Genomic DNA, 22,378 nt, shown 5'->3' on the forward strand with positions numbered 1-22,378 from the left:
CTACTATGTAATCATTCTAATATTTTACCACAGCTACACATCCAGCTAATTTAGAACATTATAATTATCATCATTTTTTCCAAAGAGAATTGGACAATTATCGGAAGAGAGAAAATTTGCAGGGCTATAGAAACAGGCAGGGGAATGGGACTAAGCGAATTGCTCTTGCAAGAGTCAGTACAGACATGATGGGCTGAATGGCCCTCTTCAGCACTGTAACCATTCAATGATTCTTTTCTATTGTATTTAGAATAAACATGTCTTAATGTAGACATCACAGTCTACATATTGGAGATGCATAAACAAAACTAGGATTTGCTTACTGTTACATGTCATCCTTTGAAATGTAAAACTCTATATTATAAGCATGCCTGACATTTTTTATGAAGAGTTAACAATTTTAAACCTTGAGTGGTTTAAATAAAGATAAAATGCACTATTCTAGTGTAGCATAAGTTGTCAATAGTTGCAGAAAGGTTCCTTGTCTGGTCCTTGATAAAACAGGCACCTTTTCTGGATCTCTCAACTCCTATCAGCAAACAGAAGGTGGCGCTCACAGCTCACGTTTTTAAATGTTGGCAGAACCAGTACAGTACCTGCAGTGGTGAATGTAAGAAACAGGGCCTGAAGTGGACTATTTAACCTTTTGAGCCTGCTCCACCATTCAACATGACCATGACTGATCTCCCACATATATCCCTTAATACCCGAAAATCTCATTGACCTCTGTCTTGAGTATACTCAACGACAGAGGACCATAGAAGCTCAGGGGTAGAGAATTCCAAAGATTCACAGCCCTTGAGTGAAGAAATTTCACCTCATCTCAGATCTAAATGACCAGCCCCTTATTCTGAGACCTATGACCCATGTTCTTGATTCCCCTGTCAGGGAAAACATTTTCACAATATCTCGCCCTGTCAAGCCCCTTACCAATTGTATATGTTTCAATTAGATCACCTTTCATCTAAACTCCAGGGGTATAGGCCTAGTCTATTCAATACTTGTCATAGGGCAATCTCCTTATCCCAGGAACCAGTCTAGCAAATGTTTGTTGCTCACCCTCTAAAGCAGCTATGTACTTTCTTGGGTAAGAAGACTGAAACTGCACACAATACTCCCAGTGTGGCCTCAGCAATGTCCTATATAACTGTAGAAAGACTTCTTTACTCTTACACCCCAATCCATTTGTAACAAAGCCAACATACCATTTCACCTTCCTAATTGCTTGCTATACCCGCATGTTAGCTCTCTGTGATTCATGTAGAAGGATCGTCAAGTCCCTCTTAATGCAAATGTTTTCCAGTCTCTCTCCATTCAAGAATATTCTGTGTTTTTACTTTTTCTACTAAAGTGGATACCTCCATACCACAACATTATATTCCATGTGCCATGTTTTTGCCTACTCCTCCAACATGTCCATATCCCTCTGCAGCCTGTACTTTCCCAGCTAACTTTGTATTGTCAGCAAACTTGGATAGATTATACTTAGTCCCCTCATTAATGTCATTAATTTAGATTGTAAATAGTGGAGGCCCAAGTACCACCATTCAATCAGATCAGATCTTTACCTCATCTGCCACCTTTCTGGCATACTCCTTGATACCTTCATTCTACAAAAATCTATTAAAGTTAGTCTTGAAAATCTTAAATTGAGCCCAGCATCCACAACCTTTGAAGCAGAGTTTCAGATTTCCACGACCCTTTGTGTGTTGAAACACTTCCCAATCTCCCTCGTAAATATCTTGGTTCTAATTTTAAGATTGTGCCCTTTAGTTTTGGATTCTCCAGAGAAAACATTTTCTTGGCAAAACTGCCCTTGATCATTTTAACCATCTCGATCAGATCATCCCTAAACTCGAGATCAAATTGGAGCCCTGATGGATTCCAAAAATCCATAACACCTCAATTTTGTTGATTGTGTAAATCATATTGCTTCATTTTGTGTCATAACCTCTTGTGTAGCACCTTATGCCTTTTGAAAATCCAAACACACAACATCCACTGGTTCTGTCTGAGCCACTCTACTAGTTGTATCCTCATAAACTCTAACAGATTTTTTAAACAAAATTTCCCTTTTAGAAATCTGTGCTGACTCTGCTTAATCACATTATGATGTTTTAAGTGCTTCTGTTACCATGTCCCTAATAATAGATTCTAGCATTTTGCTTATTACTGATGTTAGGCTAATTGGTCTGTAGTTTCCTGATTTCTCTCTCCCTCTTTTCTTAAATAGTACGTTTGTGTTTGCTACTTTCCAGACCTAGGCAACTAATTTAGACTCTAAGGAATGCTGGAAGATCAAAACCAATGCATCTGCTATCTCTGCAACCATCTCTTTTAAAACACCAAGATGCAGGTCATCAGGCCCAGGAGATTTGTCGTCACTTAGTCCCATTAATCTCTCCCGCACTATTTCTTTACTTATACTGACTGCCTTAAGTTCCTCATTCTTGCTAGACCCTTGGTTTCCCATTATTCCTGGAATGTTTGTTGTATTTTCTACCCTGAGGTAGGAAAGTATTTGTTTAATGTGCTCCGTTTCCTTATTTCCCCATTATAATTTCATGTCCCTGCTTCCAATGGATACACGTTTCACGTTTACTTTCACTAATCTCTTCCTATTTAAGTTCCTATAGAAACCTTTGCAACTTGTTTTTTTGTGTCACTTCCCTGTCTACTCTCATTCTCTTTTCGCTTTCCTTTTCAATTTCTTGGTCCTCCTTTGCTGAATTCTAAATTCCCCCCCCTACCCCCATTCTCAGGTTTGCTACTATTTTGACAAATTATAAGCTGCTTCCTTTGAACGAACACTAGCTTTAACTCCTCGTTAGCTTTGGCTGAACCACTTATTTGTGCCTGAAAGAAGTGTATATTTGTTGCAAATTATGTGTTAATTTTTTAAATGCTAACCATTGCTTTTCTACTGTAATTTATTTTGATGCAGTTTCCCTGTCTATCTTAGCCATCTTGCCTATATAGTTTGCTTTATTTAGATTTAAGAACCTAGTTTTGGACTTAATTAAATGACTTTCAAACTTAGTATAAAATTTCCTCATATTATGATCACTCTTCCATAGATTCCTCTTTACTACAAGGTTATTAGTTAACCTTTTCTCACTGCACAATACTAGATTCAAAAATGCCTGTTCCCTAGTTGGTTTCTCAACATATTGGTCTAGGAAACTATCTTGTATATATTCCATGAATTCATTCTCCACACAATTACTGCAAATTTGGTTTGTCCAGTCCATATGAAAATTAACTTCCCCATGATTACTGTATTACCTTTATGTGTACTTCTATCTTCCTGATTTATACTCTACCCTGCACTGTAGCTACTGTTAGGGGGCCCATAAATAACTCCCACCAATGTTTTCTACTGTTTGCTATTTCTTAGCTCCACCCAAACTAATTCTGTTTTTTCCGAGCCTTTCTTTCTACTGTCTTTATTTTATCCTTTGCTATCAAGACAATCCCTCCTCCTTTTCCAATTTGCATATCTCCTCTAGAAACTAAATACCCTGGAATATTTAGCTTCCAACATTGGTCATCTTGCAACCTCGTCTCCGTAATTGCTGTTAAATCAAACCTGTTAATTTGTGTCTGCTGATTCATCAAGTTTGTTGCGCCTGCTTCATGCATTCAGATATATCTTTATTATAGATTTAGCTTTGTCTATTCTCTAATTTTCCCTGCTGTCACCTGAGTCATTATTGCCCTATTATATTCACTGCTTCCATTGTCCCTCCCTGACCCACTTTGCTTATTTTTACCCAAAATGCTGCTCTACACTGGAGCCTATAAATGTTTCCCTTGCTGCTTTTGAATTTCCCTTGGTTGAATTCTCCACCAACCCCTCTCACGCCCCTGCCCCACCCTTCCTTCATTTATAACCCTATCGACATCCCTAGTTTTTTGATTCACCAGGGTATTGATCTCAGCCTGGTTTAAACGGAGCCTGTTCAGTGGAATAGCTCCCAGTTTCCCCAAAACGTGTACCGGTGGTCCATAAAGTCAAACCCTTCACTGCTTCAGCCGCACTTTTTTAACCTTCTAATCTGTTTATCCCTATACTAATTCACACATGATTTAAGTAGCAATCCAGAGATTATGCTATGTTTTAATTGGGACCCTAACTCCTGAAACATTTTCAGCATCACCTAGATTCCTAGTTCTACCTATGTTGTTGGTTCCTTTGTGAAGCACGATAAGTAGATCCTCTCCCTCCCATTCCAAGTTCTCCTCCAGCCATGAAGAGATGTCTTTAATGCTGGCACTGGATGGGCACAGAACCTTCTGAATTCCTGGTCATGGCTGCGAGGAACAGTATCTGTTCCCCTGATTGTACTTCTCCTACCATTACCATGTGGCTTTTCACCCCCCCACTTGAATGGTTTCCTACACCACGGTGCTGTGGTCAGTTTCCCCATCCATCCCGCAGTCTTTGTTCTCATCCACACAGGCGGCAAGTACCTTGTACCTGTTAGTCAAAGTCAAGGGCTAAGACACTTCCATTACTACATCCTGGATACCCATATGTGCCTGACTCGCTGTCACACTCTTCTGTTCCTGACCATTGACCAACTCTCAGGTTCTAGTGTGACTGCATCCTGGAACAAAGTGCCCAGGTAACTTGTCCCCCACCCCCGGAAGCCATGCAATGTCTGTAAATTGGCCTCCAGTCCAACAAATTTGAGCCAAAGTTGCTCAAGCTGCAAACGCTTACCGCATATATGATCATTCAAAATTTTAATTGTTGCAGGGTGTTGGTCACAGTTTGGCAGGTCTGAAGAAGCCTTCATTTTCATACATAGGTTAACTGTAAGTCTTTATTAACTACTGGAACTATTTACAGATATACAGTAAAGGGTACAAGCTAGCAGCTGTCTCTATGCTTAGGCCTGTCTGTGGCTCTGTCCAACACCACCTTACCCTGGGTGTGGGTCATGTGCTCTCTTACATTACTGTGTGGGTGGCACTGTTCTCAGTCCCACATTAACCTGATATGCGGCAGACCCTTATACAACACCTCCCCAAAAGACTTTATCCAATGTATGTTAAATGACTATAAGTTTACTTTATGTCTTATTCTATCAGACACTTACATTGTCATTACTACATTATCACTACCCCATCTCCCCCTTTCAAGTCTTTGAATTCAAAGGTTCAGGTGGTCTGAAGTCCTTATAACCCTTCTATATCTCACTTGCACTACTGTCAGAGGAGTGGTAGGCTCTGTCGCTGCTGGTTCTTCCCGTAGGTTTGGAGGTTGTTTTGGCGTCTGGGTATATTTTCACCCTTTGCTTCCATTCTTTCGTGGTTGGTTCGAATGTTGCGCTGGTCGGTGGCTGCTACTCTAACTCGTTTCTTGTGGGGTTGATGAACATTGCGCTCATCTTGTCGCTTCTCTCTTCTCTTCTTTCGCCGGGTGAGTCTTCACCATGTATGTGGAAGGTCGCTTTTCAACAATGGAACATTCATTCCCACCTGTTTCCCAATTTTAGCCAAATTTTTGATTACTTTCTTCTTTTCCAGTTGTTTTCCGAGCTCAAGTCCTTTCATTCAGCTCCGCAACTACTCTGGTAAGTTGAGTTGTCTTTGTTCCAGAGCTATCTGCGGAGCTCTTATATAAGTTTGATAACTTCAACTGGGCATTTGATATTTTTTTTGGAATGTTTCTTGCCTGGTCACTGACTGCTCTTTAGACTCTTTCTGTTCATTCATTAGATCTTTGATGCATTTTTTACAATTCTCCTTATCTGCTTTCAAAGTCTGGATTTGCTTTCCCTATTGCGCATCTCATCCATTATGCTGTTCAGATTGGATTGGAGTTCAACAGTTTCATCAGTTTTGGTTATCAATTCTGCATTCAAGCAACTGTTCCGATTCATCAGCAATTCTTTCTCCTGTTGCAGGCATTGTTCCTGATGCTTACTAGAGATGTCTGATGTTTGAAGTTGCTTAAGTTTTAATTGAAGAAATATCTTCATTGAATTTACTTCTACAGGTTCATAATTTAAGCGTTTCAAGTCTGCTGTCGAGTGGTATCCTACCTATGAGCGACACTCCAGTGTTCCCATTTTTGTTGAACAAACTCATCTTTTGTACATGAAAGTTGATTCTCCACAGTGATCAGTTTTCCTTTAGTAGAGTATAACTCCTCTGCGATATCCTTCAAGCTCATTCTGTAATTTGCACTTCTGCCAGTTGTTTCTGAGACTCTTCACACTCTTTTGTGAAAAGTTCTACTTGTTCTTTCTGTTCTAGCCTCATAATTTTCATCTCTTGGATATACATCTTTGGAATTGTAATGTTTTCCCAAGTTTTATTCCAAATGTCCAACCATTTTCTTCAACTCTGTAGTCTCTTTCTTGTACCTCTCTGCTTCCTCCTGGAATATAGATCATTCTTGAATCCTCTCTGCCAACTGGTTCTTCAGTTCCTTCAAAGTGACATTCATTTTGCTTCGCTTCATAATTTTCCAGAGATACAAACTTTAATCTGAGGGAACTTTTAGCAGTCCTTTAGTAGGGTTTCCTTTTCTTTGCAAAGTGCAATTACTTAGTCTTGAGTTTTCTTGTAATTTAACAAAGCTTCAATGACTGTTGTCCTGCTGTTCCTTCATTCTGCTGCTCAAGGCAGCCCTTATTCCTTCATGCGGCTGAAGGGTTATGTACTGTTTTTGAGTTTAATCTTGAAAGACAATTGGCTGTTCTTTCAGCTGTTTATTTTCTTTTTCAGCTCTTGCCTTCTCACTCTGCGTTTCAGTGTATTGCTTTGTCACAACCAATGCAGCTTTTGCTGAAGTAACATTCAACTGTTTTTAACTCCAAATCATCCATGTCCACTGGCGCTGGTTTGTTCGGTGAAGTGAGTGAACAATATAACAAGAAGGCCAAAAATCATTTTCACGATGTCGTGAAACCAGTTTGCAATCACCACTCAGCCCTTTGATGGCAGGCTGTGTTTCCCGCCGTCGGACGTCGGGAACCTCACTGTAATACATCGTATCATCATAAGGCCAGCCCGCCGGACTCATCACCCTGATGTGTTTCACAACAGCATATAAAAGGCTTAGTGGGGTGCACTTTGAGGGGACCTCGGAGGTAAATGCACAGTAACGTTGCAGAGCGCTCACAAGGGGCACCAGTTGGATTTCAAGGTTGAGGCGCGTTGCCGGGGGAGGGGAACAAAGGCTACCTTGCGGTTGAGGTGATTGGGTGGGGGCTGGGGTTGGGGACAAAGGCTGCTCTGAAGTTGAGGGGGCTTTGTAAGGGGAAGGGGCTAAGGCTGCCCTGAGTGCTCTCTCTCATGCTGCCGAAGAGCCACAGCGAGCCATCACTGGTCGGCGCCTAGCTGGACCCAGGATCTACAGACGCCATCTTTGATTCCTGCAGGTGACTGAGAACCAGTGTTGGTGAAGATTGAGCACGTCTAGGGAAATTGTCGGTCACATCTGCCAGCTAGTGTAGGGTTTGGTGCCGTGTTGACATAGAGGGCATCCACTTCCAGTGGCCATGGAAGTGACTGCGGCATTCAACTTCTACACCAGTAGCGCCTTTTGGGGCTCCACAGGTGAGCTCTGTGGGATTTCATAAGCTTCCACCCACAACTGCATCCATGGGGTCACAGATGCCATCTTTGTGAGGGTACACAACTTTGTGCATTTCGCCCGGGATCAGTAGACCCAGAACGCAAGAACGGTTGGGTTTGCCCAAATCGCAGGTTTCCCACAGATGCAGGGTGCGTTCGACTGCACTCACATGGCGCTCAGATCTCCATTGCAACATGAGGTCAATTATGTCTCATGCAAGGGATTCCATTCCCTGTATGTGCAGCTGGTGTGCGACCATCACAAACGCATCCTCCAGGTCTGTGCACGGTTTCCAGGGAATGTGCATGACTCCTACATTCAGTCGGTGACAGATCCCTGATGGCCTCCAGGGTCCACAGATACTGTGGCTCTCATTCGCCCGCCATGCCATCACCTCACCACTTCATCATGCCAGGCGCCATATTTAAAGCGCAGCCACATGCACACCACTTCCAGCCTACAACCGCTGCAAAGGAAACATGGCCTCAAAAGGAAAGAAGACTGCAGCCCTCTGGTTTAATGACGTGTCTCTCGAGCACCTTTTGGATGCAGGATGGGCAGCAACATCACCAATCCAGCTTGGGAGGCGGTGGCAGTAGTGGTCAGCGCCAACGCCCAACAAAAGAGGACAGCCACCCAGTGCCACAAAAGGATGAATGATCTTCTCTGTTCTGTAAGTCAGTCTTCTCATCACTCTCCACTCTCACACTCTCAAACCCATCACACATCCACTGGTATCTCACTCACTGCCAGTTCAAGGGACATCACCATTCACTCTCTTGCACATACCTTCATTGTCCTCATCCCATCCGTGGGATCACTCACCACTCACATAAGCCAGGCATACTTATCATCTGGTCTGGCAGGTGTCTTGCTTACTCTCTCTCCATCTCTATGCACGACAAGCTGGCATTAAACAAGAGGGAGAGGTCCTGGTGGCAGAATGCCTTAAATTGAGGTCCTCACAGATTTTGAAAATAGAACCATCCAGTTGACCGGCGAGAATCTGGACCGTTCTTGTGCTGATGGTGAGGTTGGCGCTGCTCTACCAAGTGAGGATCCAGCGGTGCAACATTAATCAGACACCATCCTGTGAGTGAGGTGTCCTGTTCTGCTGTCCCCTGCCATGCACTAATTATCTGTCCTTGCTCTCGCAGGCATATCTGAAACAGTCGATGGAGACCACGACACAGAACCTCCAATCAAGCTCCGAAGAAACCTTTGAAGAAGAATCTGAAGGCACCTTCCTTGAAGACCCATCATAGCACTCACACACTCCACTAGCGCAGAGACACCTCAGTGGGACGTAGCTTCAGAGTAGCCTAGGCATCACAGTCTGGTGAGCACATTGCACTGTCTGGTCCACAGCAGGCAGCGGCAGGGACTTTTCAGGTCTCTGGCACTTGGAGGACTGCTGGAGGCCGGAAAGTCCAAGTCAGAAGATGAGCTCTCTGGACTCGGTCACACCTCGGTTGCTAGATCTGCAAATGCAAGCTAGGGAACATCAGGAAGGGATGTCCACCGCACTCTTCAGATTGCAAGACACGATGGAGCAGTCCATCTGCCTTAAAGCTGAGGTGATAGCGCTGGAGTGCCAGTGCACCGAGGTCAACACTGGTAGGATGGCGGCCGCCATGGAGATCTTCGACCAGGACTGCCGCTGCGAGGGCTGAACTCCATAGTTGGCCTCCAGCAGTGCGTACGCGAGAGGGGTGTGGGGCAGCTCAATCTCACTCCAGCTACCTCTTCTCCTAAAGGAGTCAGCCTGGGGTCCTTGGGCACCTGTAGAGAGGAGGATCAGCAGGTGCATGCCCAGGGCCATCCATCCAGAAGACCTCGGGAGTGTCTGGGCCATCCAAATCGCCTCTTCCTTTGACCCCAGCAGCTCCAGCTCCAATGGCTGAGGAGGGTGCCACTGCCACACAGCAGGATCTTGAAAGCAGGCCGGGGCCCTCCAGGTCTCAGCCCTCCAGAGGACGCCTGCCGAGGTCATCACAAATGGGGCATAGCAGTCAGCAGGCTGCCTTCACGACCTCTGAAGATGTCTGGGGAGCACCAAGATGTAGTGGCAGGGTTAGGAAGGTTAAGAAGATGCAGTTGCACAGCCTGGGCATGGGTGTTAATCACTTGTACATTATGTTCACTATTGTAAATAAACTCCCAAGAATGTCTCCTTGCCTTTGGCTCCTTGTTCTGATGAGCAGTGTTCGTATCACTCAGATGTGAAACTTTGGTTTCTGCATAAGATAAAGGCAGGTATCTCAGTCCAGGGCCTCTTCCCTGTGCTTTGTGCAGCTTTCAGACCAGAGTGATGGTCTGGCCTCACACTCACTGGACACAGTACTGATGCCTGCACCTCGATGGTGCTTATCATTGCTGCCAGAATGCCGTGGGTAGGCGTCACAGAGTTCTGTCATTCACTCTGTGTGCTCTCAGTATCTTTAAGGTGAGGCTGGTCCCCATCTCATCAGCATCTGTGACCAGTGACCCTATGCTCCTGAAGGGGTCAGGTGCTGAAAGCCGATAAAGGATCGGGTGCATTTTAAAGTTTTACGTCTGCGCCTCCATGATATGACCCTGATCACAGAGTGCAAGTGACTGCCCTTAGCCAGACAGGACTTGGACATTCTCAGAGGCTATGTGAAGATCTATGGAGTATGCTCACTTCTTGTCGTCATCTTCCTCCTGCAATCGAGCGACTATTAGGATCTCCACTGCATCTCCATGACAGGAGCATTATCACAGAGTATGTGTGCTGCCATAAACCAGACTGGAGATGTTCACAGATGCATTGTAAGGATCTATAGTGTCACCTCACTTCATGCCATCATCATCTTCCACAAATCTAGCAGCTGTGAGGAACTCCCAAACATGCCTGCTTCCTCTGGCCAGTGCAAGGGCCTCATTGCTGTCATCGTCACCTTCGAGGACCTCATCACATTCATCCCCATCAAAGTCATCCTCATCGGAGAAGACCTCCAGCTCCTCCTCAGCCAGCTCCTCTTCCCATTGCAGCGCCAGATTGTAAAGGGCACAGCAGGCGACGATGATGTGTGACACCCTTTATGGACTACTTTGCAGGGCTCCACCAGACAGGACCTCATCTTCAGCATCCTGATGGTTTGCTCCACCAGGGCACGAGTTGTAACATGAGCCACGTTGCACCTTCGCTCTGCTGCAGTCTGAGGCCGTCACACGTGTGTCATCGGCCACATCCTCTGCGGGTAGCCCTTGACCCCGTGGAATCACCCTGTAACCTCTGTGGACCCTGGGAGACATCAGGGATGTGTGACAGATTGAAAATGTAGGAGTCATGGACACTCTCTGGAAACCATGTGCAGACCTGCAGAATGTATTTGTGGTGATCGCACACCAGCTGCACATTCAGTGAATGGAAGCCCTTGCGGTTGACATAGTTTACCGCTTGTTACAACGGAGATCTGAATGGCATGTGAGTGCAGTCGACGTTTGTCTAGTTGATGGGGTCCTGCTCCTGTGGGAAACCTGAGAAATGGGCAAATCCAATCGCCTTTGCGTCCTGGCTCTCCTAGTCCCAGGCAAAATGCACAAAGTTGTGTGCCCTCATGAAGATGGCGTCTGTGACGTGACCTCATAGATGCATTTGTGGGTGGAGGCTCGTGATATCTCACGGAGATCACCTGTGGAGCCCTGAAAGGAGTGAAAATTTGTGTTTTTAAAAAAAAATTATTGCAGCCGGCAGATGTGACTGACCAGTTCCCTAGACATGCGCAGTCTTCAGCAACACTGTTTCTCGTTCATCTGCAGGAATGAAAGGCAACGACTGTAGACCCTGGATCTATCTAGGCGCTGACAAGCGATGGCTCACTGTGGCTCTTCAGCATGTGCAGGAGCCCCAGCCGTGCCACCTTCTTGAGGGTGCTGCTCCTCCCTCTGCACAGCCAGTTGCCTCCTTTGCTGTCGCCTCCATCATCTCCGCTGTTTGAACGCCATGAGGCATACAGCTAATTCACCAGGCTCCAAGATCCTGATGTTGTACTCCTGCAGGATGAAAGAGACGTGTGGGTTAGCTTGGGTGTTCTAAGGACCTCTCTTGGTTCAGTCTGAAGGCTCCTTAGTGCATCCTGGAGAGTGCTGGCCACCATTTGGATGGCCAGAGTTTATTGTGTTGCATGGCTGCCCAAAACCTCACCCTCCTCTGTCCCACTCCACCTGACCAATTTGGCAGCAGCTTTGCCCACTGGACTGCATGCTGTACTCTCAGCTCAGGTGCAGACATTCTCCTAATCCACGCTGCAAGGCTGAACTGTTAGCTTCAACCATAGAAGAGACTGGTCCAAATCAGAGCCGTGACATTAAAAGGGGCGGTGAGCATCTGCACCAGTGACTGCTCCATGACCTAGCTTTTGCAAGGAGATTGCATAATGCATCATGTAGTCATCCAACTGTTCTGCAGTACACTAAGTTCATAGTCTGTGCTCGAGTGGTGAAAAGTTTTGGAGCATTTGGCGGCAGTTTCATGCCTCTGTGTTGCTTGAGTCAGCAGATAAGGTAGGGGCCTGACTCCAAACATTTCAATGGGTTGTGTCTGAACAATCTTGGCTGCGGAGGAAGGGTCACTTTATACAGAGTTTCCCTGATGTGTGGCTGCTTCCCTCTTGCAGGTTCTGCCGACTCTATACTCTGATGCTGGGCTTCCAAAGGAGATTCAATTGCATCTTCTCTTCTGCTGCAGTAAGGCATTTTAAATCTCTGCCTTCAGCTTCCAAGCCTTTCTTTTGGTGCTTTTTCTTGGCAATTTTACCTATGCACATTTGCTTCTGGAGCTTCTTTTGAAGTCAGAATACTATGTTGAATTTTCAGTTTTTCAGCATTTCGGTTTGTCTCTGCATTTTAGCGTGGTTTTGGCTTTTTTTTCCCCATATGGCTGCCACCATGTGGTGGGGTGTTGGTTACAGTTTGGTAGGCCTGAAGAAATCTTTGTAGTCATATGTAGGTTAACTGTAAGTCTTTATCAACTACCAGAACTATTTACAAATATACAGTAAAGGGCGCAAGATAGGAGCTGTCTCCATGCTTAGGCCTGCACTCGACTCTTGCCCAACGTCACACTGACCCTGAATGGTGGGTCATGTGCTTTCCTACATCACACTGGAGCAGTACTGTACTTAGTCCCTCATTAACCCTATATGTGCCAGACTGGCATGCCGCCTACCCTGCCATGTCCATCAAACCTTATTCATCCGTTTAGTTAATTAGGAAGCTCTGAAGAAGAGTCATGTGAACTCGAAATGTTAACCCTGTTTCTCTCTCCACAGATGCTGCTAGACCTGCTGAGTTTTTCCAGCATTTTCTGTTTTTGTTTCAGCTTTCCAGTGTCTGCAGTATTTTGCTTTTATTTTGACTTAGTGCCACTTTCTGCTAATCATTTCTTGGATTTTGGGGGTGGGCGGGGAATGAAGTGGGGGAGAAGTATTTTTTAGTGGATCTCATATTTGCTCAAAAGGATACAGTCCTTCCTTTGAGAAGGAAAAGGCTGAGTTGCAAGCTGTTTCTTTATGTGGACATCACAGACAAGGCCAGCATTCCTTGCCCATTACTAATTGCTCTTGAACTGAGTGGTTTAATGGATAAGAGTCAGCCACATTGTTGTCAGTCTAGAGTCACATGATGCCTTCCCTAAAGGACATTTGTGAGCCAGATAGATTTTTACAACAATCAATGAGTTTCATGGACATCATTATAGAGGCTAGCTTTCAATTCCAGATTTATTAATTGAATGCAAATTCCGCCAATGGCTATGGTGGGATTCAAACCCATGTCTTCAGAGTGTTAGCCTGGGCCTCTGAATTACTAGTCCAGTGCCTTTACCACTACACCACCGTTTCCCCCTGTAGTTAATGTATAGATTCTGTCCCATTACAGACATGGTACGTGAAACAACAGCCGCTCACCAAGCGCTGCTTGTGTCCAAGAACATAGATTCTTTCCCAACAAACCAGGAGCGTTTCGCCGGAGGCACCATCGATGTCTGGTGGATTGTCCACGATGGGGGATTACTGATGTTACTGCCATTCCTCCTCAGCCAACACAAGGTAAACCTTCTATACATTTAAAGAGGTTCAGTCCTGATGACTGGAAGTTTAACCCCTTGTTTCTAGTGTTACAAATGCAGCCTTAGTTACCCATGCCTTTTGATACCTTCAGATTTCATACTTCCAGTGCTCTCTTACCAGTCTCCCCATCTTGCACCCTTTGTAAACTTCAGCTCATCCAAACTATTCTTTCCGCATTCTATCTCACAACAAGTCCCGTTTAACCATCAGTCTTGTGCTCACTGATCTACGTTAGCTCCAGTCTGGCAATTCCGAGATTTTAAGTTGTCATTGTTCTTTTCAAAATGCTCCATGGCCTAGCCCCTCCCAATACTAGAAACTCCTTCAAACCCTACAAACATTTGAGGTATCTGAATTCTTTCAATACTGGCACCTTGTGCATCCCAAATTGCTTTCACCCCTCTATTGCCAGCCATGCCAGCAGCTGCCTATGCCCTAAGCTCTGGAATTCCCTTTTTAAATCTCTCCACCTGTCTCTTCTTGTAGGATACTCTTTGGCTCATCCAAAATTCTGCTGCCCTTGTTTTAACTTGCACCGAGACCCATTCACCTATCTCCTCTGTGCTTATTAAACCACATTGATTTCTGGTCAAGCAACGTCTTGATTTTAAAATTCTCAGCCTTGCTTTCAACTCCCTTCATGACCTTGCTCCTCCCTATCCCTGTAATCTCCTGCAGCCCTAGAACCCTCTGATATATGTGCTTCTCTAATTCTGCCCTTTGAGCATCCCCAATTTTAATTGCTTCACTATTGGTGGCTGTGCTTCAGTTGACTAGGCCTCAAGTTCCAGGATTTCTTCCCTACACCTCTGCCTCTCTACCTCATTTTCCTCTTTTGAGATGCTCCATAAAGCTACCTCATCAACCAAGCTTTACTTAATATCTCCTAGTGTGTCTCAGTGTTAAATTGTGTCTGATTACATGCCTGTGAAGCGCCTTGGAACATTTTATTACATTAAAGATGCTACATAAATGGCATTTATAACTGAGGCGGCTTATCTTGACAAGTGACCTAGTGGATGTGTTGCAGGTTTGGAAGAAGTGCAAGATGCGTATCTTCACTGTCGCCCAGATAGATGACAACAGCATCCAGATGAAGAAGGACTTGCAGCTGTTCCTGTACCAACTTCGTCTTGATGCTGAGGTAGAGGTGGTGGAAATGGTAAGAACAGCTTGGCAATACAGAATGGAAATAAAAGCCCACCTGCCATGAGATCAGTCATTTGCCCCTGTGATCTAATTGAATGATAGAACAGTTTTGGGGGCTGAATAGCCTGTTTGTGAGCCTACATACCGACGTTTTCCCCCTTTCCACTTGTGTTACGATGCAAGTCAAATTGAGTTGGAAACACTCAGTGAACTTCATAAGAGATCTACCCATCCCACATTGTTTTATTTATTTGATCATGTAGAGTGATAGTGAATCTTGAAGTATCAATCTATTTTTATTGGGACACCATCCAACAGAAAGGGGTAGGAATTTTGTAGCTGCATATTTGAGCCCGAAGGTGCATTTGTGGGCACTAAGCATGCCCCATATAGGATCCCTGAGGGGGGCTCAAAATTGAGCCTTATGCCTCATCTAAATAATCTGGATAAGCCGCTGGCTCCTGTCTCACCTCCACAGGCAGCTCACACCCAACTAGTAAATCAGAGTTTTTAAAGTAGAACTCTCCATTGCTGGCCGCAAAATAATTTTCACGAGGTGGCCTAAAATAGGTTTTGGGGGCCCTCATTTGCATGTGCAGGACGGCTTACTCCTGTTTCAGGTGTCTGCTAGGGATGCCTGAAAAATTATCTGACCTAATTTCAGCTGAGGAAGGATTTTTTTTTTGTCCTTTCGGGGTGCAGGATGTTGGTTGCCAAAGGGTGACAAAAATGCAGCCTTTACTCCAGAGTAGGAGTAGGCCATTCAGTGGCTTGAGCCTGTTCTGCCATTTAGTTAGATCATGGCTGATCCGTACCTCAATTTCATTGATGTTCCTTTGCCTCAACCCTTAATACTTTTGCATAACAAAAATCTACTTGAAAATTTCAATTGACACATTATCCACAAGTTATTGGGAGAGCAAGTTCCAGATTGTCACTAAGCTTTATGATAAGTGCTTTCTGACATCACCCCTGAAAGGCTCGGCTCCCATTTTAAGGCTTTGTCCCCTTGTTCTGGACTCTGTCACCAGGGGGAATAGTTTCTCTCTAATGTCAAATCTTTTTATCATTTTAATCACTCCTGAACCTTCTGAAATCCAAGGAAAAGCCTCGATTATGTAACTGCCCCTCATAATTTCATGTACCTCCTGTGAATTTACGTTCCTGAGCTAAGGCCAGCAAGTAGGGTGTTTGTTGTTTACTCTTTGGGACTTTGTCCCTTTTTTTCAACTTCCCAGCTTGACAATGATATTTCAGCCTTCACATATGAGCGAACCTTGGTGATGGAGCAGAGATCACAGATGCTGAAACAGATGCAGCTCTCAAAAAATGAGCGAGAACGAGAGGTAAGCTTATTTTGGCTGCAACTCTGCTCACTACTGCCTAAGAATTGTACATAATTCTATTTGCAAAGTGTTTTCTTATGCCAGATTTTGTTCATTGTGCTGTAATATTAAAGTTCGAATCAAACATAATTTGTTTGCAGGTTCACAACGTCAATTTGTTACGCTTCTTATAATGTGTTAATTTTAAAATGTTTTGCACAGTTTCTACTTCTACTGTAATGATGTGTGGATGTTTCAATGTTAATCTTGCAGCATCAATGCAGAAAATTATATTGAACATCCTACAGTAAAAGATAAGGATGCTAGGAAGCAATTCCAATGGGTTATTGCTGAAACAAAGCCATAACCATCCTGACTGACTCCAAATCGTTTCTGTCCATAGCAGACATGTGATAATTAATTAATAAACACAACAAATGATTGCTGGGGGTGAATTGAGCAATTGAGTTGAGCTATTGTTTAATGTCATGAGGTGGGAGTTTGGCCAGTGTTTTTGGTGAGGTTGAGGTAACTGCTCTGAATCATGGATTCATGATTGTATACTCAGCGAGCTGCTGATCTTGTTTGAAGAAGTTGCTGGGTAATGGCCATTTAGTTATAAGTAACTCCTTGGATTGGTAAACTTGGCTAACCATACACTGGGATGAATAAATGGTGTGAATAGGATGAAAAGCTGAGTGTAAGTGCTCCAAGTCAAGGTCAGCTTCTCATGGTCAACTGCGTCTGGTGCCACATGATGCCACGGTAGAGGTGTGGAAATGGTAAGAACAGCCCAGTTATTACTGAATATGAACAAAAGCCCACCAGTCGCAGAATCAGTCATTCGCTTCCATGATCTAATTGAATGACGGAACAGGCTCGAGGGGCTGAATGGCTTACTCCATGGTCCTACATTCTGATGTTTTTTCCTATATTCCCTGCCTCGGTTTTTTTTCTTTACGATGTGAACTGAATCGAGTTGGGGACATTCAATGGACTTCATACTGCCTCTGGTCTGGAGAGCTCTATCTGTGTTGCAACATGATCATACAAATAATTCAACGTATGAAGGTGTAGTCTCAGTCTAGACTTATTGGGGCACAGTGCAATTCACCAGTGCTGGTTTTGAACCTGAAGGGGTATTTTTGGAGCAACGCGTGCCTGAACTGGGAGGCCCAAGGCCTATATCTTATATCTAAACTTAACCTTCTGGCCTCATTTAAATAATCTGAATGAACTGCTGGCTCCTCTCTGACCTCCACTGGTGAATCAAGTTTTTATATAAATAAAAAATTAATTTACCCTCCATTGGAAGCTCCTGACTGATCCTGAGCTTCAAACAGTTTTGTGTAGATGGCCTATAATGGGTATTGGTGGCACTAATTTGCCAATATGTGCCCACTTTCTATATGGCCTAAATCTGCTTGGTATTGGATTATTGAATACCCCTTACTTGGTACAGATCATGATATCCCCTCCCCCTCCCAAACACCCAACACCCCAATCCATGGTAGAGTTGCCAGTCTTTGGCATCAAAGCCATGTGACCAGACAGTAACTCCAGAAGGACCAGAGCAGTACACCATTGCAAACATTAAAAAGCAACAATCATCTTGCATTTATATAGGACCTTTTCTATGTTTAAAATATCTCAAACCACTTCCCAATCAATGAAATACTTTGGAAGTATCATCATTGTGATATAGGCAAAAACTGGCACCCAGTTTGAGCACAGTAAGATCCCACAAACAGCAATGGGATAAATGGTCAACCAATCTGTTGGTTGAGGGATAAATAATGGCTAGGACACTGACGAGAACTCTCCTGCCCCTCGTCTTTGAGTAGTGCCACAGGATCTCATGTACACGGGAGAGGGCAGATGGGGCTTCAGTTCAATGTTTCATTTGAAAGACGGCTCCTCCCTCAGTACTACAAGTGCGAGCTGAGTTCAAGTGCTGCAATCCCTGGGGTGGAACCTATAATCTTCTGATTCCAAGGCAAGAGTGCTACCAACTGAACCAAGGCTGGTGTAACCAATCAGAACACCATGCTTACACCAGTAGCATAAAAGTCACTTCACGTCAATATGCTGTATGGAACCAAAAAACTGTGATTGACTATAGGAGGCAAAGCTTTACAGATCCCTTCTGCCTGTGGAGCTCAGTGGCATTGCCTGGAGCTCTGCTCCTTGTACGTTGACTATTATCTAATCAAAAACAAAAACAGAATTACCTGGAAAAACTCAGCAGGTCTGGCAGCATCGGCGGAGAAGAAAAGAGTTGACGTTTCGAGTCCTCATGACCCTTCGACAGAACTTATCTAATCAAGGTCACTAGGATACAGGCACAGCTAGTGAGAACATACAGATCACCTATTTCTACCAAAAAACAGTTTTCCCAATACTTTGTGTTCTTAGCCAAAAGGCCTAATATAAGTCTGCTTTAATTGTCTCTCTATGTCTACAGATGCCAATCTTAGCCATCCTTTATATTAAAAAAAAAACGAAGGGAATAAATCCAGTCACTTTTTTTTAATGGTGCTGCTTTTTGCCCTGGAGCCAAAACAGATGGATACTTGACAATTTGCTAAATTTCCATGACCAAGTACCAATTAAACTCTGAATAACTTCGACCTCTCAGGAATAATTATGCTTTGCAGGCCACGTTTTAAGAAATGTTTCTATCCTTGCAACAGACTGATCCACGTTGGGGGTAAAATTCAGCTTCGGGAAGGCACAGAATGGGTGGCAGCTGATCAAATGACAAGACCATGGAGCTGAGCATCCAGCCACTTGCTGAGCTGAGGAACATATGGGTCATGGGGGGGATGAAGTGGTGGTATGAGGAAGATGACTAAATACCAACTTGCGCAGGGAATATAGTTTTTTTTATCCAAGTTTAAGGCATGCCACTGTCGAGCTCGCAAGAGCCATTTGATCCTGTTTTATCCACAAGTTAGGGAATTCTGACCTAGCATGTGGTTCTAAATGTGATCAAGTTGAAATAGTAGACAGTTATTTTTGTTTAATGAATAAATTAGTATATATGCAGAAATTCGTATGCGTTTAAAGACTTCCAAAGGAATCTTTTCAACATTTGCATAATTGGCATCATAGTTGGTAATAAAACAGTAATGAGGAGTGGCTGGGCTTCTGCACAAATTTATTAATTTGTGTTTTATTTAAAAAAACTTTCATTGAAAAACTAAAATGTGTATTGATAACTAAAAATGTATGTAAGTAGAAAAATGCAGCATGCAGTGATAATTTATGTCGGATTTTTAATCTGACCAGTCTGAGCTTAGGATATGGACTAAATCTATAATTGGCTGATTGTGAATTGGATCTGTTCCTTACATGCTTGTGGGCTGCTGTCTTCATTACAAAGGTTTTCTTAATCTTCTGCCATCTTTGGCTGGAGACCAGGCTATGACATTCTAGCCCCAGTTGTAAGACTCGCGCTCTCGCTCACGTGGGATCCGTAGAAATCACCCCCGCATGTCACTGACTTCCTCCTCCATTTCCAATCTCATTTTCTTTCTTGTCCTATAATTGACATGTGTTTTATTGAAGCTTTTCACAATCTAACAAAGTGCAAATGATTGCATTGCTGCAAGGCACAAATTTGCAAATTGTATTACACTTAATTGTGATAATTACATTTTACACGTAGTTGGAATCTATTTAAGACTTACTTAACAAACATCTACCGCCCTTCAGTAACCAAGGAAATAAAGCAGCTAACAATGATTTAAACAAATCCACACACACGCTCTGCTTTTTGTCTTATTATTTTACCAGAAAGGTTCACATGCATACACCATGTGCATATGAGTAGTGTAACCACAAGCCTAGTACTGCATCTATTACTCATTTTTAATTTACTAATCAGAAATGTAATTAGCCACATCAGGGTTTCCAATAGATCACGAGGTTAACAGCTGAAGTATTGGACAATACTGTACTAATCACTGTCAAAGGCACTGACTTTCAGATGAAAGGCTCCGTCTGCCTGCTCTCGAGTGGATGTAAAAGATCCTGTGGCACTATTTCAAAGAAGACCAGGGGAGTTATCACTAGTGTTCTGGCCAATAATTATCTCTTAATGTCACAAGTAAACAGATTATGGCAGGCCATTTAGGACTGAGATAAGGAAAAAATTCTTCACTCAAGAGGGTTATCAACCTGTGGAATTCTCTAGCACAGAAGGCTGTGGAGGCTAGATCACTGAGTATATTCAAGAAAGAAATTGGTAAACTTTTGGATATTAGGGGCATCAAGGGATATGGAGAGAAAGTGGCCATATGGTGTTGAGATAGAGGATCAGTCATGATCATATCGAGGGGCCGAATGGCCTACTCCTCCTGGTTTCTATGATTATTGGGGCATTATCACATCTGTGTGTGGGAGTTTGCTGTGTGCCATTTGGCTGCTGAATTTCCTATATTACAGCAGAAAGTACTTCATTGGCTGCGAAGCTGTTTGAGAGATCTGAAGGTTGTGGAAAATGCTATATAAATGCAAGTCTCTTTATAAAAAAGAAAATAAAATCCCACAACAATGGTACCTTTGGGGTCCAATCTTACATTGCCTAGTAAAAAGTATAAACATTCCACTTCAGGGTGATAATCTGACAGCAGATCACCTGGCCTTTGTAGAACCCATGCGATGCTCATCTTCAGAGAGTGCGGTGATTGGTTTTATCAGATTAACACATGGAGTGAAAATGAAAATTTACCACAATGGGCCTATATTTGGAAATGGTGATTGATGATAAGAATGCAAATTGGCCACCTAGCCCCAGCTGCATCTCCTTATCCAGATGGCCCTGACTTTGTTGATCACTTTTCCCTCATCATCTTTCTCTTCCAATTTTGGTCCTGCTGAGACAGTCTCCCAGCTTCTACCCATGTTCAGCAACTCCTGATTCAAGTTGTCTTCAGCTCCTGCAGACTACAGGTAAGTATACAGCTGCAGTAGCATGAACACTCAAACTGAGGGGTTTGGAATCAGTTCACGACACAGAATCATGGATCATGCAGGAGCTATTTAAGGAAAGGTACTATTATAAGCACTGCTCAAATTAAAGTGAAGCTGTGTTGTATACAGGTGTGTGGTTTAACATATTTGCAGCAAATCTGGTTGTATATTGATACTTTATATTGAGATGCATGGTAATATGCATTTGCACCAAACAAGTGAATCCTGTACAGGAAACTGAAATACTATTGTATGTGGTACCTTGTTATTTGAGTTGCATTGGTAATGGATTGATCAGTGCATGATGCAAAGGATTAGCACACTTTGTATTGTCATTAGGCCTAAATAGCCTGGTATTTGATTACACAGTCGGCAAATTTCCCCAATGTGAACCTGATGCCAAAAGGCTTTCTAAAATGGTCCATTCTCCCCAGTTATTCCTTGTGGCAAGAAAGCTATGCTTGTGAATATTACTGAGATTCTCTATGGCAAAGCAAACAGCAGAACTGAAGCCACAATCCCATCCGCTGCCCTCTCTTTCTCACCCCTTAATTTGTACAGTTTTGACACAAGGGCTGTTGCCCTAAGTACACCATAATTTAAGTTTTTTTTTTTAACCTGGCACTCACTGTTCATGTGCCATCCAAGAACACTGCTCTTGGGCCTGTGAAATGGCCACTGAGAAGTATTCGAGAAGGCCTGGCGTGACTCTTCCTCTTCCATTGATGGAGGAAACTGCTGCTCTTCAATAGAATCCTTAGGCGGTACAGGTAAAATCAAGAAATCTGTGGGAGATTGTGAGAGATAATGTGCAAGAAAGCAAACCAGTAGTGTGCAGAAAATGAAGAGGTGAATTCTCATTATGTTGAGTATACTAATTGCTCTTAGTACTGCTGACTAACTTAATTGTGGTTGCTTGTATTTGCTAAACACACCTCATATCCCAGATTCAGAGCATCACTGATGAGTCTCGTGGCGCTACTATAAGGAGGAATTCTGCACGCCCTTCTTTGGAATTCCAGACCATGAATCCTGATGATGTACCCAAGGAAGAGGTAGTCTATTTTAGCCATGACTACATTTCTCCAATCATTCCAAGCCCTTAAAATATCTTTTTGATCACCTAAGAATGTGTTTTCTCTCTCTCTCTCTCTCTCTCCCCCGTCTCTCTCTCTCTCTCTCTCTCTTCCCCGTCTCTCTCTCTCTCTCTCTCTCTTCCCCGTCTCTCTCTCTCTCTC

General features: G+C 43.6%; 1 protein-coding gene across 3 annotated transcripts in view; it reads left to right on the top strand.

Moving 5' to 3' along the window:
• Positions 1-22,378, top strand: part of LOC121275944 (solute carrier family 12 member 7-like) — a 465,011-nt gene that overhangs the window by 212,554 nt on the left and 230,079 nt on the right. For all 3 annotated transcript variants that reach the window (XM_041183838.1, XM_041183839.1, XM_041183841.1), the window contains exons 19-21: positions 13,499-13,668; positions 14,720-14,851; positions 16,077-16,184. In XM_041183838.1, the coding sequence (XP_041039772.1) occupies positions 13,499-13,668; positions 14,720-14,851; positions 16,077-16,184 (410 nt within the window). The remainder of the gene's footprint in view (positions 1-13,498; positions 13,669-14,719; positions 14,852-16,076; positions 16,185-22,378) is intronic.

This window comes from Carcharodon carcharias, chromosome 3, assembly GCF_017639515.1.
Source record: "Carcharodon carcharias isolate sCarCar2 chromosome 3, sCarCar2.pri, whole genome shotgun sequence".
Taxonomy (NCBI): Eukaryota; Metazoa; Chordata; class Chondrichthyes; order Lamniformes; family Lamnidae; genus Carcharodon; species Carcharodon carcharias.